The following is a 19117-nucleotide window of genomic DNA, read 5'->3' as shown; positions in this document are numbered from 1 at the left end:
ATACAGGGTGGGCCATCTATTGGTACGTTTTTAAAAATGCGATCAAATGAGCATACATTGATATTTTTTATTAATTTTTTTTTTGTTGTGAAGCTAAAATTCAAAAACGTACCAATAGATGGCCCACCCTATATATATATCTGATTTTTATCTGACATTTTAGATTTATACACACATGACAGTCTGACAGATTAAACATAAGATTAAAGAATTATTAATAACAAATTACACAATACAAAATTAATCAATATTTAACAATACCAGCAAGGAAAATTTGATTATGGGTAATTTTTATTATACAATTCAAAATTACGTTTATTTATAATTCTGGAATATACTTTTATAACTCTTTTTTATAAAATGTATATAAGTAAAAAATAATTGAAATTATAAGTGAATATAAAGTTCGCTTGAAAATAGTAGGATGTGAAGTACAATTATTCGAAAAAATTTTTAGCCAAAACTCATTGTAAAATTTAATTTATTGGACAGGATTTATAATTTTAAAAATGTAATACGAAATAACATTAAAAAGATGATAATTGAAGTAGGAGCTGCTTAGAAAAATAATATTGTTTGTACGTCATTATTTATACACGAAACTTAATGCAAAATGAAATTCCATTTAATTATAGAGGCCTACTTAGCATCGAGACTCTCTTTCTTTGGTAACATACTTTCTAGTTCACCTGATTCATTCATCTCTTTTACTATGTCCAATCCGCCAATTAGATCTCCGTTCAAATACAATTGTGGATACGTTGGCCAATTGCTAAACTTTTTAAGTCCTTCTCTAACATCATTGTCCTGTAATATGTCAAACGATTTGTAATCTGTTTTGTAACTATCCAGAATGGAAACAATTGTTCTGGAGAAACCACATCGTGGATTTGCAGGGTTTCCCTTCATGAACAGCATACATGATGCTTGATTCACCAGTTTCTTCAATCTATCGTCAAGAGATTCCTTCGCTTTCGTCGTGTTGAGCAGTAGAGCATCCTTGTTGTTCAGATAATGCTTGATCTTTTCAGTCAATACAGATATGTTGACACCATCCACTCTGCTTATCACATTGCTGTTCCGCAACAGAAGAACCGTGGGTACAGCAGCTATTCCAGACTTTAGAGACACTTCGGGTACGTTTTCTGCTTCAATCTTAGCAAACTTTACTTCCTTGTACTGCTCCAGCTTGCTCATCTCCTCGAGTACGTCGTTCACTTGGGAACATTGCTCTGCCCAGGGCGCGTAAAAGTGTAGGACAGAAAGTTCCTTGGACCTTGTATAACAAACACATATTTATAAAAAAAAACATACAGAAGAAAATTGTAAAAGAACGTTTATCATACTCGTATGGATTATCCATTACAAGAAGAGAAAAATGCATTAATTCTCGATAGAGAATAAAGAAGTGTTTACAATTACGTCACATTTTTGTTCTAAAAGACTTGACACTTGAGAAATATGAAACATTTATTTTATAAAAATGTAGACATTGGATTAAAATAATTTTGAAAGAAACGAATTTACTCACAAAAATTATTGAAATTAACCTTATTCGATGCGTTTTTGTATAAAATGGAAGAATTTGGCAGAAAAAAACGTTGCTTTGCCTCGCGAATCGACATATTAATTATTAAAGTTGACAACTATTTAGTTTAAAAATATGGATTATTATGAAGAAGACTTACACACAAAAATCAATGAAGTGAGGATTATTCAACTATTATTTTTGCGTAAAAAGAAAGAATCTAATAAAAAAAAGCGTCGCTGTCCCGCGGACACTTTGGGTCATTTGTTTCCTGCACATTTCTTTTCTTTGAAATACTAAGAGCACCTAATCAAATACCGGTCTCTTTTCTATTCCTAAAAAAAGTTTGGCATCTAGAGAACAAATTTTGTGTATTGCCGGCCTCAATTTATGTGTATCCTTTAACTAAAATAACTTCGAAGTTCATCTCTACGTTACAAATAATCCATCGTGTGTATGAAGTGTACATTTTTGTAACTTTTTATTTTTTTCTTTATTTTCAACTAATTCTTGTTTGTGGAATTGCAGGAATATTTCGCGAATTATTAAAAAAAGAATTTAACTCTAGAACAACATATTAGCCCTTAATAAACACGATGTTTTTGATATCCTTATGTTAAATATTGTCCATAATATTCTATATTGTATTGCCTGTAATATTATAAAAAAAACATTTTTATTAATAAATTATAAGTTTTTTAATATAATAGTAATAATAAAATGCATTGTTTAAAATGTAAATACAATATATCTTCAATTTATAGCCATTTGCATGCATATTAAAAATTTATTATTTTCAGGTTACTAAATAACTAAATTTTTTGGACAACCGATACTTGAACTATTTTTTCTTTTGTATAGTTTGGACTGTCAACTTTAAGATATCGAAACACATTTTTTCTTTAAATATTTTTGTTTCAGAGTTTTACATTTTTGTATGAAAAAGTGCATTTTTCTCATTTTGTTAATTATATTTAATTATAATAATTTATATACAATTTGTTATAAATATACAGTTTTACAAATACCTTTAAAGTATACATAAAAATCGTTTAATAATTTTTATATACTTGTAAAAATGATGAAAATTAATCCAGAACACAAATGACGAACAAGTATAGTAAGGATAGAATAAAACTAATTTAATTGATTTTTGTAAATCCATCTGCTTCATAATTATCATAATTTTAGAAATAAAATTTATAAAAAATTAGATAATTAGAATTTTATCTTATTCCTAAAATTCTAAAGGAAAATTAAATTTAGTTAAAGAAAAATTTCTAAAAATTTTCCACCGAGTTCGCAACAATAGAATGTAAGATCCAGTTTCACCAATGTAAGATTAATCTAGATTCAATTTATTCTTTTTCTAATTGTAAGAATTAGAAAAGATAAATCGTAAATTAAATCGAAATTAAAGTTAATCTTATTTGGTGGAATTGGCGCCTAAGAAAAAAAAGATCGTTCTCGTGGGAAAAGTAGGTATTTGGTTTAGATGTGAGAAGAGGTTATAAAGCTTGTTTCAACCCGGTGCTCCGATTACTCACTTGACGAAGTCGTCGAATGCTTGCTCCGTGGCCAGCTCGGTGATCGCCATCGCGTCATTCGCTTTCAATTAGCCGAATCACGTTCCACTCCACCGAAAAATGACTCGTACCGAATTCTTGATAACCAATGCGTCTACGCGACTATCGGCACCGCTCTCATGGCCGCAAGTAGATCATCTCTCAGCGCAATCGCGTCGCTCGACGGAGCTTCCGGAATTGGAAGATCGCCGCGAAATGAGCAAATGAACACGGGACAAATGGATGAAAACAATAAAATTAATCGATATGAGTTAAAAAATAAAATTCCGTTTAATTTAAGTCAAACTATAATATGAAGAATATACTGCAGAATGATGAAGCCGAAGTTCCTAGAATCGATTAATATATTTTTATTGATACCTTTTTCATCATCATCATTCAAACGTACATTAACAATACAGTAATTCGAAAATTATCGATGAAATATGTTTATTATTTCTGTATGTCTTAAACTGGCATTGTTAATGTTTAAGACCACCAGATTAATTTTAATCTCTACTTAATTTACTTTTTATCCTTTTCTAATTCTTAGACCGAGAAAAAAATAAAAAGTATATAAGTTAAACTAAGATTGAAGTTAAATTATTTTGATAGAAATAGGTATATAAGTGATGGTAGCGAAGAAAGTATTAATGAAAATATATTAATTGATTCAAAGGGTTTCGACTTGATCATTTTGCAATATCATTTTGTGGTTTGAGTTTTTAGTCCATTTATCGAACGTCGAGAAAAATATTTATCGTAATTTAATAAATGTTTATTTATAACCCTGGCGGAAAACTATATAGATTAAGACAAGATCTTAGAAATTATTAATTTTTCATATTTATTCGTACTAGAACGTAGAGCGGCGTTGTTTCTTTGAAAAACCTAGAAATCTTCCGTCCTCAAACAACGCCACTCTATATAGAGTCCCACTATAAATATCTACGATAAACCAAGAATTTCTAGGACAAACAAACCTCACTCTACGTCCCACTATGAATATTTACAAAAAAAGAGAATTTCTAGAATGTTATCTCAATCTATGTAGTTTTCCTGTACTTTTTTGTAAAAATTTTTTTTTCGCCAGGGAATAGTAAAGTTGTTGAAATTGCACCGGTTCTTAAGTATTTAAGACCGATTGCATCAACGTTAATTTGACTTTAATCCAGATAGCACAGAGAGTTCAAAAAGACTTCAAAAAGAATTCAGTTGTTATGTCATTTAGAATTCATTTTCAGATGCAAAAAGAATTCTTTTCAGAATTGTTCAGAAAAAGAATTCTTTTTGCATCTGAAAATGAACTTGAAATTGATAACATACAACTGAATTTTTGTGCTATCTGGGAAGCGAAGCTTTCTTTCTTTTTTTAAAGCCGATAAAGAGATAAAGGGATAGAGTTTTAAGCCTGATCACTTACAATTAAAATAACGTTAGCAATCGGAAATTTACATACTTTCTTACAGGTTATTAAAGCCCATTTTACAATTGCGTAAGTGTATGTTATAAACGGTTGTAAGAACTAATTAATCTCAATCAAATATGAAGAAAATATTCGATTATGATTAGTTAATTCTTACCTAGCAAACGAGAATGGATTGAAATTTTTTTCTATCCGAATGCGCGCGTACTTTAAATAGTTTTTTTTAGATTGAATTGAATTCAATTGGGTTGAATTAGATTCAATTGGATGCAATTGGATTGAAAAACTGCATCTCCTATTCAAAATTTTGAATTGAACAGTATTCACAATGCACAGAAAAAGCTAATATTATTTTTAGATTGAAAGGCAGAGATATGCACCATGCAATTCCTATAAAAATAAAAATGCATTTAGGATTGAAAGGTATTTATTTTAACATTCGTGAATCAATATTTCTGAAAATCTGAATCCATTTCAATTCATTTCAATCCATTCTCGTTTGCTACTTTCCAACGTACTTTCATAGCAAAATTATAAGTCTTAATCATTTGTTGCGATTAGAATATTGTTAAAATTAAATTAATATATAATTAAACTTTGCTTTATATTTTTGTTTATAAGTTAAATAAATAAATAAAAGTTTACAAAATGCTCTAGTTTCCGCACTGTGATGTAAGTCTAGGTTTGTTTTTTTATTGTTGCACTCTCTGAACTGATGCATACGGTGCAATAAATTGAAGTGAAATAAATATACGTTTGTTTCCAGGGAAGTATTTCTTATTTGTTTTACTATATAGTATATTGTTAGAACTTTTACTAAGAGCATCGAACCTTGACGAATTTCGTTTCACAATCATTGTCGAGGGCGGATTACCAATAAGAACTGATATGACTCATTCTTATTTCCAGTGAAGAGGATATAAGCCTTAACGAAGGAGAAATATAGGTTTTTTCATCATTCTATCAAATATCATTTTTTCGTATTATTTTTCTTTGGTATTTTCTTCAAAAGGAAATCGAATTGATCAGGAAAGTCATCAGAAATTAAGATTATATATCACGGGCCGGGAATCATATGTCAAAGATAACACTCGGACAATCACGAGCGTGAAATTAGGCACAGATCATAATTCATGCAATATGTCAGGAGGGGAGGGCCCTCACTTTACGCGAGACAGGCCTGACAACGCAGGTGCGCCACGAGAAACTAACCAATCGCGCGAATGGACATTGACGAGGGTGATGGTCACGAGTAGAGCAGGAGTGAGGAGTGAAAACGAAGAGAGAAGGGGTGACCTGTCAGACGGTCGCGCGGTCGGCGCGATCACAAAAAGCTGATGCAGACGTCGTCGGACGGCGAACGTGCACGTGCGGTGGTTGGTTTTTTTCTTCTTCGCGTGTGCGGTGGCCCGCGATGTCCAAGAAGTTATCGCGGGCCGATGCCCTCGACAACATCTCCGCCTGGGACACAGAGGGAGTGTTGTGCCTGTTGCGCAAGGTGAGTGAAGTTCGTCGCGGTTGGCTTAGCTTCCGCCGCGCCGTGGTCGCGCCTCACTTCGCGCCGTTCGAATCAAGTCGCGGAGCGTTGAATAGATGCAACTTTTCGGCGGACACCGACTGTCATAGTGGTCACATTCAAAGGCGTGACCGCGCGGAGGAACGTCGGGGGCACCTAGCACCGCGCCACAGGGAAGAGAGAGAGAGAGAGAGAGAGAGAGAGAGAGAGAGAAAGATGCAAGGCGCACGTGCGCATCAAAAGCGGTAAATACGCGAGTATTTATAGTATGACTTCTATAGAGACGAGAGGATTGCCGCGGAAGAGGCGCAGGCAGGTTCGTTAGAATTCCCGAGCAGTTTTCCGACGATTGAGATGAGGTTACCGACCTTTGCCGGTTTTCTCTCTTATTCGCGACTTTCATACTCGCGCTTCTCATACTCAAAATTTTTTTATCTTTTTCCAGAAACCAAAAACTCAGACAGCCAAGTCTGTAGAAAACAGATTTCTTAATGCCTGCTACATACTTGCCAACAAAATGACAACAGAATTAGATGTACATAATACTGTTGACAGATTGCTAGGAAAAAACAACAGAATCTGCAAGCGTCAGATAATATCGGCAGGATTTGCTCAGTTTCTGCCAACAATTTGCCTTTATATTATGTCGACAGGCGATGTTAACAGAATATAAGCTTAATGCGGACGCAGTTGATGACAGAATACTGTCATTTTCTACTCGAATCTACTGACAGTCTGTTAAAAGACATTACAGACATTGGCTATCTGAGTATTATTTTATATGTTGAAGATACTATAAAGGGATCACACACACACAAGGATCTAGCAAATCAAATTCTGATGCAGAAATCTAACAGATATTTGAATATTATGGATAATTATAGAGTTAGCGAGATGCGAAGAAGAGAGAGGATTCTATAATTTTATTATAAGAATAGATTTTTGTTTAATAGGTTTTATTATAAAATATGTATATAACAATAGATACAAATTCTTTGTGATGCAACTATAACGTTTATCTTATCCGAATTTTATGCGTTTTATCTAATAGAAGTTTCAAAAGTGTCTCAGAGATATCTTTTAGATATGTTGTCCAGACATTCTTTAAAAAAGGTATATTTGCACCATCATTCGAGTGGACTCATTTTTTCGTGTATTATTTTTTCTTGTTTAATATTCAATAAACGATAAAATAATAACGATAAAAACGAGTGATGTTTCTGAATGCAAAAATAGGATCTTTGTACTTATTAGTTTAATATATGAATGCATATTATTATAGAATATCACAGAGAAACAGCTTTGTTTCTTTAGAAAGACGAACTTTTGATTCACATATAATGAGAGCATTTTGCCTGAAGCATTAATCATCAAGCGTTAAAGACATTTCTGAAGAACGCGGCCAGCGAAAGGGACGCATTTCATTTGCATTTCTTCGCGCGCGATCGGAATTGCGCTTAACTTTCACGCATTCCTCGATAAACGCGTTTGCCAGTTTAAGCCTACGATCGTTGTTTCCTTACCGCAACTTTATTTCTCTTCACGGAAGAAATGTTATTCGGCTCCGATTTCTTCCTCATAGTTATACGACTGAAATATAAATCAATTATAAATTCTTTTTTTTATTGAGATATTTAACTTTCCGTAAAATACGAAAATCTGGAAGTGTGTTAAAATTAATGAGCGATATATATGTATTCTTTAAATGAATTTATATCTCAGAAATATAACCGCGCCGATTAATTTCGAATTTTCAACCAAATCAGTTTTAAATATTAGTAATTCCCCCAAATTATACTTAGTTAAGTATTTTTAGTTAAGTGCTTTTAGAGAAGCAATAAACGGAATTAAGCTATTTGTTATATCTTAGACGATACAAGCCAAAGAAGTCGAATATAATACACAAACAAAAGTAAAGTATCTTTATAAATCGACACAGAGGATTGTTTCAGTGTAATGACTTTCTGATTTTGATACTCCCAAGATATACACAGTATACCCATTGTTGAAAAGGCATCTCAAACTTGGAATGAACAAGAGCAAAGTATCTCCTAAAATCGAGACAAAGCATCAATTGCAGTATCAATCTATTTTATGATTATTATGTTTTGTTCGTTTGTTAGTTCAATTTTGTTTATTACTTCTAAAAGCACTTAATTTTGTATTTATTTTTTTTATTTTGTTGTAGATTGGGTATGAACGTAGCACTCCCACCTTCAAACATGGATTCCTGCTAAACAACTTGAGCTCTAAAATTTGGAATAAATAATTAAACGAGTATCTAATTAACATTTGATTTTAATATCTTATTTCGATTTTCATCCGATTTCAGTAGAGATACTAATTTGGATTTTTTCCCGTAATTTACATTAAAAAGACATGAAGTCACACAGAAAGGAAACAATGGGAAGAGTAGGAAATATTTTATCCTATCTATTCTAGTAGTCCATCAGCGAGATAGAATGTTAGAATTAGATAATAAATATCCGTGCGCAGTTATGTTTATGAAGATACTTTTTCTCGACACATCATCATTATCGGACCGGATTTCCTCTTTTTTTATTATTAATTAGAGAATATTTCTTGATATATGACAGATATCAATTTTTATATACATACTCGTATATGTGCGTACTCTTTACCAGTACCATAATATCCTGCTTGACTGAGAGTATTTCCTTATTTTACAGAATGGACTGGAAGAATGTTGCAAGGCTGTGGCGAAACGGCAAATCGACGGCGATGAGTTGCTGGTGAGTCAATTAGTGTATTGCTATGAAAAGAATGATCGTTCAAGCAATTTCCTGATTTTCATTTTCGGTTAATCTATCCTATGCTTTACCGGTGTTCTTGTCGATAACTCTCGCTCGAATATGATCTACGGAGTGTCTTAAAAAATGGAGCGTTTAGATACTGGAATCTCAGTTTTCGCGTTATCTGTAATTTAATCAATTTGAAAAAATAATTCTTATTATGATTTTCTAGAATTTATATCTTAATTTGTAAGAAGACATTTTCAGATTGTAGCTACGTGCATCTACCGCATATTTATCTTTTTATATGTATTTAAAAAATATTTACTTTAAAATTTTATTTACGTGAATATGTATAATGATAATTTTTATCGCGAAAAATAGATGGATTATCTGTCTGAAAATGTCTTCTTGGTGACTTAATTAATTTCCAAAATTGCAGATTTAACTTGTAATTAGACACTTGTAGTTAAAGACGCGTGTTAGGCGAGCGTTAATTATCTACCCACTTCCACTGATAACGCACGGACTGCTTTTTTTTCCGGTTACAACAGCAATATATTTCGAGACAGCCAGCGGCGACGCGTGCTCTCTTAACGGGACCTTAATTAATTGTAATTATTCCAGCACTTGACGGATGGGAAGCTGGCTCTCTGGAAGAGTGATCTCACGCGTCCACTGATAGGGTGAGAGAATGAACCAAATCCAGTTTTATTTCTGCCCGCATCGTACTATTTTCTCCGCTCTTCTCTTCGCGGAATCGCGTCTCGTGATTTTCTTTCATAACGCTCTCTTATAACGTTCTCTCTTAACGGTATCGGATTATTTAGTATGCGAACAACTCATCGTATTCACATACCGTTTACAAGTGTTTAAGTACTTAAGGAGCAAAAACATAAGGCATAATCCGACTAGATATTTCTTAAATAGAAAATGTCGTGTAATACATGATTTTAAAGTCGTCTCGTTTTTAGATCTTTTTATATTTTTTAAAATTTAGGATCTATCTTTATTTCCCGAAATAATTTTCTAGTAGCAAGAAATTGCTGACTTATACGACGCAGCAAGAATGTGCTACGTGGCTCATTCTTTATATAAAGACGCCGTCGCAAGCTATTTGCCTGGATGTGTTTCGCGCGACTGGATAATTATTTGATGACTGCAAGTCGTGCATAAATGCATAAGTCTACCGCGTGGGTCGTATTCGATCATTCCACTCCACATTCGTGTCGATTTTATGATTTAACGTTTTATGATTTAACGTTTTACACTATTTTTTTATTGCTTAACACAATTCTCTATTCCTCTTACACGAAAATTATCATTTTATTATAAGGTATTCGATAAATATTCTTTTAATATTGGTTAAAAAATGACAATAATAAATTAAATTACATAGATTAAAAATAAAATTGAAATAATGAAAAAAAGTAATAATGCCAATAACGAGCCGATAATAGATGTTTGTATGTGAATTTGTTAGCAAAATTAAAACGTGATAATAATTAGTTAAACATTGGTCCTGACAGTACTCATGCTCGCAAATAGTATATATACTTAAATAAAGTACAAATCTTTTTAAGTCATTCAGTGCATTAATATCGTTATTGACATTGTTATTACTTTTTTTTATATTGTTTCACTGGATTGCGAGCCTCTCGAAATAATTCTTAATTTAAATTAAAATAAGAATGGCTACGTACAAAAAAAACTGAATATTTATTAGGAAAATGTATATGATGCAGATTGTAATAAATAATGAAACAGACGTTTCGAATATTTCGATTTCTATTAGATTATTTTCAAAGACAAGTCATTTTGAATGGCTTATAATACGAATATCGAATGGCAGTTTGAAAAGTTATGTTATTACCAAATCGTAAGTCTTTTAAAGCGTTAAGATTACGAACCGATTTAGTAATGCCAATTTGTATAATATTTAAAAACTGCCGTTCAACGTTTGTATTATGTACTATTCAAAATGACTTGTCTTTGTCTAATAATGAAAATGATCTGATAATCGAATCGTCTCATTGTTTATTACAATCATTATATAAATCTTAGCATCAATAAGCATCCAGCTTGCATTATTATTTTGCTCTCGCTTGTATTATTATTGTCATCCATTATTATTTCAATATTGATTACTTCTGCCGCAGAAAATTATGGACATTTGTGCAAGAATTGAACAAGTCTCCAGAATTATATCTGCTGGATAAGATTATAGAAGTACAACAAAACGATGATCATTTGAGCGATAGCGGTTCCTGGGGAACTGACTTCGAGGATGAAGCAGCCGAGGAAAATAATTCTACCGCAAATGTGCAAGAAATCATAAAACCAAGTCTGATCAAGAACAAGCAAGTGTCTTTACAGAATAATAGGATACCGGTTAGTAGAATACCAACGTTATTACAGTCGAAGAAAATAATAAAACCGGAACAGGAAGAAACTTACGCCAATTGCAAATCTTCTCCGGACGAAGAGGAGAATATGTATGCGAATTGTCAGGAAACGAAACCACCGCCGATGAGAAATGTTTCAAGGCTGCACAGTGAGTTGGAGAAAACTCTAGCCGGGAAATTAAAGTTGGAATTAGAAGAGTTGAAGCGGAGGAACGGTTCAACAAAGAAACCTGAGATCAGGCCGAAACCGGAGACTCTGCCATTGAAAAGAATTCCGATGACAGCTTCCGATAAGAAATCTCCGCAGAAATCTTTCCTGCACAATGGACCAAACATGCACGAACGTGTTCCTAATGAACAAAGCAAAACACAAAGTTAGTCTTTTTAAAATGTCTTGATTTTTTCGATATGGGAATTTTGATTCTTTAATGTAATATTACTAAATATTAAATTGCACTTGGATTTCCAGGAAGAATGGGTGTGCCGCCGCCACCGGAACCCAAGAGAAACAAGGATTACACATCCGAGGAAATCAAGAAAGGAGTCGATAAGGAGTTATCGAAACTACCGGTCATCTTAAGAAATTTTGACCTTGTGGCAAATTTACCGGCACAAACGGAAGAGAGCGAAGACGAGTATGAGCTATTCGACGAAAACATCATTGAAAAGAATGAGATTTCGCGAGTCGATAGTAAGCAGTCGTTGCACAGCGGTCGCCAGGGATCAGTCGAAAGTGTTTACAAGCCTCCTAGCGCTGCGAGTCACGAGGAAGAAGAGGATTACGAGATTTATGAATCTATCACGGAAACGGTAAGTCAAAACGGTTCAATGGCTTCTTCAGAATTATGATTATGAATTATTTATGTTACTATCATGTTGCATTAGCCGGAGGATAATGATTACTTAAACCCCATTCAAAGGATAAGTGATACACAAGAACCACCTCCTTTACCCGCTAAACCATCACCGCCTCCACTGGCTTCGACTCTTCCCAATAGAACCAGATCAGAGAAAGGTACGTATATTTTTCAGAATTATAAACAGAATATAACTAAACAAGCAATTAAAAAATATTACAGTTTTATATAAAATGTTATAACACACATGATACAATCTTATGAGTACTAAATTCTGTTGGTAGATTATTTCTTATATTACATTTTGATCTTAGCGATGATAATGCTTAATAGAAAATTATAAATAATATTTTTTTTTCTTTCAAAAATATAATCTAAAACACTCAAGAACACTTGAGAAAACTTTAAAGATAGGAAAATTTTATTTGTTACTGCTCAATACTATGTTTAATTTATCTGAAGCATGATTAGATACAAACCATTTGTGCGAATTCGTTAGTAGGACATTAGACATATTAACAATGTCACGAAACATACGTTCTGGTGAATGCGGAAAAAATGCAGGGTACTCGAGACGAGAGACGAGTGCAGGATCATTTGTAAGAACTTCTGAGCATATGTTCGACAAATGCTGCTTATTGTTGGTTCCCATGCAACCTGATGCACGCATTGCCATCGCAACACTGCGGACAGTCGCATATCGGCCACAGTCATCAAAGTTGGATTCACGAAACATAACGTTCTCTCTTTGTGATAGTAAAACGACGCAGAATAGTGTTTTGTGGTCGCAGTATGTCAACGACGTTGCCGCAATTATTTGCTATTTTTCGTATGAAAGAAGTCAAAGCGAGACCTTCGACCTTCAATATGAATAAAAGATTTCAAACGTCGAGCGAGATCGGAAAGATAAATCATCGTGGATTTTCAATTCGAATGTGAGACAACAGTACAAAACGTCGAGTCGTGGAGTAACGTAATGAGAGTCTACATTCTAGGTCTGTTTTCTATAGCTGAATTATATATACAAATAGGTATATATTTGTTATTTGTTTTGAAGCGAGAAAGAAAGTTTTGGTACAGTTTAGTGCAGGAATAAAAAATAAGCTCTATTTTCGATTGATATAATCGAAAACTATATATAGGTTTGTTTTTTATACTTGAACTAGTGTACACTTTGTGCACTTAAAATGAAATAGATACGTATATTTGATATTTGGTGATATTTGGCAACAGTGGGAAACAAAATTCTAGCACATGGCTCAGGTGCAGCAATAAAAATCTAATCTGTGTATACAATGAATTCTCTGAAAAGAAACGAAGCAACAAGTTGCACGAACAGAGAACAGAAATACTAGCTGTTTCTAATTGTGATTCGTACGACGTGCGCGTGGAAAGATTTGATAAGAGATCGAGAGAGCGAAATACTGGGTGATGGAATGTGTTCCTGTTTTTATCTGCGTCTGAGCAAACAGCTCCTAGGAGGCCTGGGCACGCGCCTGGCCGATGAGGTCGCCGATATGATAGTGCGGATCAAGAGAGGCCTGTCTACGTGTTGTTATGCACAACCACCTGAGCCGCCAGGTACACAAAATGATTAAACAACGCATTGTTCGATGACTTATCTACGTTTGCTCCGGTACAATATCATGCGCTCGCAGTATTACGTGAGAATGTTCCATTAATATCTGTTTGCTCTTTATTTACCGAAGATCGTCGAACCTGGCGGAAATAAATGAAATTTTGGAAATTAATCTTGCTTTCCATATGCATAAATTTTCAATAATTATATCATATAATATATAATTTAATATAATTATATCTTTACAATGTAACTCGTAATTAATATTTGCAATATATAATAATTTATGAAGATAAAATTATCCAAATATCACCGTGATATCAGCAGGTAAATTATTTAAAAAATTGGTGACAATGCTTCTGAAATAACATATAGATAAATTTTATACATTATTCATTCGAGTATACTATATTTATTCTATTAAATTTGAAACCTTCTCGACATTAAGAATATAAGTACGTGATTTTCCTTTCGTGTGATTTACTCCAACAACCGGAATTCATGTCATTGATAATCATTGCTCATGTTATTTCTATACGTCTTACATTTTAGTTCACTGCCTTAGGAAATAACTATTGACAATTTAATTTTCTTTTTACAAAGAAAAACCACCTTTATCAGATCTTCTTTGTTTCCCGTAATCATTGCATAGGATCGTTGACTCTCTCGTTCTGATTTACGGAAGTTATTCTTGGACATGCTTTGAATGTCCCATGCTGAGAGACCAACGGATTGACCACTTTTCCTTTTTCGCAATGCTTTAAAAGGCTCGCTCTGGAATCAAATATCAGTTTCGTCGGGATTTTTACGACAACCGTATCGTGTGCGCATTTTTCAAATCAGTTTTCGAAGAATGCGTTTTAGATGATAGAAAAATTCACGACAATATACTGCTGATACTTTTAAACGTATTCGTATCGGGATATACGTGACAAATTTGCGACACAATGGCAACTATAATTAGCGATACAAAACGAAATATATCGCTCCATACGACGGTACGGCGGCAAACAAATTTTTCAGAGTGTTTGACACAGGAAACTCTTACGCAAGCTAGACTTAACTTAGCAAGTTAGTAATATGATTTTCCTGTATTTTAACACTAAAACTGTCGATGATGTGTTACTTTAGTTCCACTAATAAGTGCTTCCCATTTATTGATACAAGTCGATACAAACCTCATTCTGTCTTTCTTAATATGCAGTAACAAAGATGAAACTTGTGTCGATTTATATATCACCAAATGATAAGTACCTAATTATTTTAATTTTTTCTTTTTTCTATTAAATATACAATACAGAATATTGAAAATATATGACTATAATGCAAATATTTCTAACAATATAAATAATATCATAATAACTTTTCACTAGCTGAAAACAGGAATAGTTTTGTTATTTTGTTATTAAATTGTTAAATTAGTATCTTCTGTAGTTTTAGCGGGACATCATCAACGATTTTAGTGTTAATTAAGAAGATTTTTATATGTTTATACAACGATGTATATTTTATTTATGGTACAATCGTTCTCATTTTTATCAAAATTCTTATTAAATTATATAGTTAAATTATTCTTTTGATAACACAAATTTTTAATTATTATATGCACATTTTGTTTCTATTCTTTGGAACTTTATATTTATGGTACGAATGTAAAAAGTTACACATTGATACATGTATTATGTATCAATACGTACCAATTATTGTATCAATTTACGACATTCCCTATGTTGGTCTTTATCTTGATATATTTTTATATATTTGTAGAGCGATCACCGGATAAGAAATCAGCCACATTACCTCATGCTGGCAGTAACACTTCGATGTCAACCGAGAGAGCCACACGGCCACTACCACCGCCGCCTGAAAGATCTTATATAGACAAGCCCTGGTTTCATAATATTTCGAGGGAACAAGCAATTATTCTGATCAAAGAACGTATGTATTAATTAGTTTTTTTTAATTAAAATTATATTTCTAATGCTTAAGTTTTGCAAAGAGAAACTCAAGCATATATTTTTTTAATTATCAAAATTGAGGTCATGAATTATAATTTTAGAATACATTATAATAGAAACATCTAAGAATAAAAATATAAGAACATTACAATAGAAATATCTTATATCAATATATATTTGATCTACTTTATCATTTTTCTATTATAAAACTTTTTACTTAAGATATGAAAATAATGTAGAATTTATAATTTGATACGAGGTAGCTATTGAATATGTAATTGTACATTTTTAGAAGGTACTTACAGTAATCCACAAGACGGATATTTTCTTTTGAGACCGTCAACGACAAATCTTGGTAATCCTCTAACCTTGGTTCTGTGGTATAAGGATAGAGCCTACAATGTTCCGGTCAGAAAAAGAAGTGACAACAGGTATACACCTTGTTTATTAATATTATTGCATTAAGACGTTTTTTGCCGTATATATTTAATAATATTCGAATCCAATTTTAACTGTTGTGAAAAACATTATATTAATGTTGTATTAACCTGATAAAATGATTGGACAAAATCTTATAGGACCAACATTTTACATATAATTGAAAAATTTTAATATATCAGCTTATTTTATCTTAAGAGTACAGATATGAAAATCATCCTTTTCATTGATAATTCGCGTGCAATACTTATAAAGTTATTTTTTGTTAATTTATTATTAACATGTACAAATAAAATTTGATTTAGAAGAATATTACCTACAATTGTTTAGATACGCATTGGGCTCCGCGAAAGTGAATGAGCTGTCTTTCTCAACGGTTGAAGAGATCATAGTGTTTCATATGAAGGAAGAACTCATGCTCTACAGCGGCGGTGTACAGACCGGAAGTACTAAATTGACTGATACTCCACCAAAGTGATTTTAGTCCACTACGTCCAATTCTACTTTAAGCAGGAAGAAAATATTTTCATCGATAATTTCGCTGTACATAAGAGTTATACATGACGTGTATAAACACTGCCGAGCACATTTTTGCTAGATATTTCAACAATATAAAGAATAGGCTGACCAACAAGAATTTAAGTGGTGCCTTTGTGTGCATTTATAATAGATACATGAATTAATTATTTTCGTAATCGCGTTGCACAAAACATTATTGTTATTTTAATATTATTCCATAATATTCCAATAACAAGTTCTGGTTCGATTTTTATGTCTAAGATTCATCTTGACAATTATACGTGCCTTCAATAAAATGACATAATAAGCTCGAATATTGAACGGATCTCTATTATGATACACATATCACATATATTTTTAATATATATCTCAATCTTTTACCAAGTAAGTATATTAAGAATAAAAGTTCATAGCGCTACTTCATTTGTCATGCTTTTAAAAAAAAATTTGACGATTATACGACTATTCGAAACAAAGCTTTAATAGAGTCTGTTTTTTTTTAATTGCGGTACGCGCGTTCGCGATGATTCTTTTAAATTATGAGCAATTAAAAAAATGCTTCTTTTATTTATTACCCTCGATAACTCAATAACAAAAAATTAGACATTAAAAAACGATTTTGTAGGGAAAATTTTCACGTTAGAAAGTTGAAAATTTTTACAAGTTTTTTTTGGACCGTGTCAGACCACAAAGTGACAAAAAATTTCATTTTTCCAGCTCGTAGCTTTCTATATGTAAAAATTACCAAATTCATAGAAATTCCAAAAATGTAGCAACTTTCGAAAGTTGCGATTTTAAATCTTTTCTAAAGCCGTTTTTTCTATTTAAATTTTGTTCATTTTAATAAAGTTATATTGCTTGAATTTTGAAATTTGTAGCGTTACAAACTTTTGTTCCAATCTAATATTTATGGCTACGATATGCATATAAGAGATTAGTTTTTAAGATGAATTTTGTGAATGCTTCGTTAAGCGGGGAAGTGATTTTATATTGTTATTTTTTTATCAGTATTGTTATATTTTTATCTACGCATCAGTCACTTTTTTTATCTACGGCGACTGATAAATAATTGTTTATGTGCACGTGAACATATTTTGGCTTTCGAGGAACCAATGACGTGTATGAAGATTTTATTAAATCTTTCTTAAAAAATTATACAGATGCTTCTCTATGCGTATACGAGACGAATGTTTGTACATCCATAAATACGCAATATCGATCCTACCGTTTTCTTCCATAGTTGTTTACATTTTCTTTTGTCTCTCATCCTTTTCCTCGTCAATTGCGATTATGCGCGATCCAATTTTGTAAATGTGAATCATACGAATCGCGCACGTCACGTCTGCTTCGTTTGACTGTATCTCTCTTGCTACCGAGAATGTGAATGATAACGATAACGCTGACCAAGTCGTCGGACGTATTGATAAACGATTTCCAAGTTGTTACCATCGTTGCGCGATCAGTAGTGGAATTTCTTCGGTGGGCGAAGTTGATTCCTTAGTTGTGGAGAGACTTCCAGCGTCGTAGACTCGTGTAATTGTATACGTTATCTCTTTTCGCGTGATCACGACGATTATCGTCTACGTGTGCGTACCCCTGAACTGTGAGCTAAGCTAATTGATGGAAGTGAAATCATAATGTCCTTCACGTTAACTTGGGTGTCATAAGTCAATATATCTAACCAAATCATTTAAGGACTCGATGATCTCGGAGGAAAGAAACACTTGTGATAAATAAATCAGATATTTAGGTATATTGAATGTTTCTGACGTGACGTAATTAGAAACTATTACGTCGATAAAATTCGTGACATTCGAGCGCTAAATGTTATCTGGTAATAATCTTTCTTTAATTATAACGGAGCGCGTATTATTGACATTGTATTTATTTGCACGAGAGTTGAATTGTAATTACTCTTCGTAAGTTATTTATATCTATTTAATTTTAGTAAAAATTTTCAGCATTAGTTAATTTTATATATATATATATATATATATATATATATATATATATATATATATAAGCTCCAATTTATAAAGTCTGAAAAATATAAGCTTCAATTTAAAAAAAAATGCCTGAAAAATTCAAAAGTTTGTAAATGAAGAGTTTAGTTTTTTTGTGTTTTTCTATCAATATTGTCCGACGCTTTTATCAGGAAGAAAAAGAAATTTTTCGGAGACTCGGAGTGCGTTCATTTTGGATGCTTTCAACGCTTATACCCTTATTTTACGATAATCTTTCCGGAAGCCTGTTTGAAAGTACGCGCGAATGGCCCGCGATCACGTGGACGTTGTGGAGGTCGTGGTCGTGACTCGTGGATGAGGCCTAGTTACATTTTGAGAACATGTTTGCGATGTCGTGGTACCGCCAATGATGGATACATCTACAGTATAAAGGGTAGGCGAGAAAGAGGGAGAGGGACGGCGGGATGAACGGATTATACGACGAATTTGTGCGCACCGTCTCATTAACTGTTGACAAGTGGAACCGTCAATTGAATGCCTTATACGGCACTATCACTTAGAAAACTTTTGTAGGCGCGGATTTGAGCGAAGCGTGTTTAGCTGCGTTGG

General features: G+C 32.8%; 2 protein-coding genes across 4 annotated transcripts; one reads left to right on the top strand and one right to left on the bottom strand.

Annotated features, from left to right (window-relative positions):
• Window positions 1-491: 491 nt before the first annotated feature.
• On the bottom strand, window positions 492-3255 carry LOC108756372 (glutaredoxin 3). Its single transcript, XM_018500119.1, has 2 exons — window positions 3076-3255; window positions 492-1276 (listed from the first exon to the last, which is right to left on the bottom strand). The coding sequence occupies exons 1-2, from the start codon at window positions 3123-3125 to the stop codon at window positions 640-642; spliced, it is 687 nt and encodes a 228-aa protein (XP_018355621.1). The 5' UTR covers window positions 3126-3255; the 3' UTR covers window positions 492-639.
• A 2305-nt stretch (window positions 3256-5560) lies between these two features.
• Window positions 5561-16847, top strand: LOC108756902 (lymphocyte cytosolic protein 2-like). 3 transcript variants are annotated; one of them, XM_018501066.1, is made up of 9 exons: window positions 5564-6017; window positions 8726-8788; window positions 9416-9474; window positions 10948-11567; window positions 11663-12003; window positions 12079-12208; window positions 15397-15567; window positions 15880-16018; window positions 16356-16847. In XM_018501066.1, exons 1-9 carry the CDS (start codon window positions 5934-5936, stop codon window positions 16501-16503), a joined length of 1755 nt encoding a protein of 584 aa, XP_018356568.1. In that variant the 5' UTR covers window positions 5564-5933; the 3' UTR covers window positions 16504-16847. The 3 variants fall into 3 exon arrangements, 2 of the variants coding, with proteins under 2 accessions (XP_018356581.1, XP_018356568.1); XR_001939872.1 differs by lacking the exons at window positions 15397-15567; window positions 15880-16018; window positions 16356-16847 and adding exons at window positions 12615-13081; window positions 13284-13466 and having other exon boundaries at window positions 5561-6017; XM_018501079.1 differs by lacking the exons at window positions 15397-15567; window positions 15880-16018; window positions 16356-16847 and adding an exon at window positions 12615-13184 and having other exon boundaries at window positions 5561-6017.
• Window positions 16848-19117: the final 2270 nt, after the last annotated feature.

This window comes from Trachymyrmex septentrionalis, unplaced genomic scaffold, assembly GCF_001594115.1.
Source record: "Trachymyrmex septentrionalis isolate Tsep2-gDNA-1 unplaced genomic scaffold, Tsep1.0 scaffold101, whole genome shotgun sequence".
Taxonomy (NCBI): domain Eukaryota; kingdom Metazoa; phylum Arthropoda; class Insecta; order Hymenoptera; family Formicidae; genus Trachymyrmex; species Trachymyrmex septentrionalis.
Note: the sequence above shows the minus strand (reverse complement) of the source record. Positions and strands in the feature narration are given on the sequence as shown.

Bases quoted from the DNA above. Each gene is read 5' to 3' on its own strand.
- LOC108756902 (XM_018501066.1), top strand. From the start codon at position 5,934: ATGTCCAAGAAGTTATCGCGGGCCGATGCCCTCGACAACATCTCCGCC. The intron at 12,004-12,078 runs GTAAGTCAAAAC...ATGTTGCATTAG, and splicing joins ATGAATCTATCACGGAAACG to CCGGAGGATAATGATTACTT. The intron at 15,568-15,879 runs GTATGTATTAAT...GTACATTTTTAG, and splicing joins AATTATTCTGATCAAAGAAC to AAGGTACTTACAGTAATCCA.
- LOC108756372 (XM_018500119.1), bottom strand. From the start codon at position 3,125: ATGGCGATCACCGAGCTGGCCACGGAGCAAGCATTCGACGACTTCGTC. The intron at 1,277-3,075 runs GTGAGTAATCGG...TTGTTATACAAG, and splicing joins GCATTCGACGACTTCGTCAA to GTCCAAGGAACTTTCTGTCC.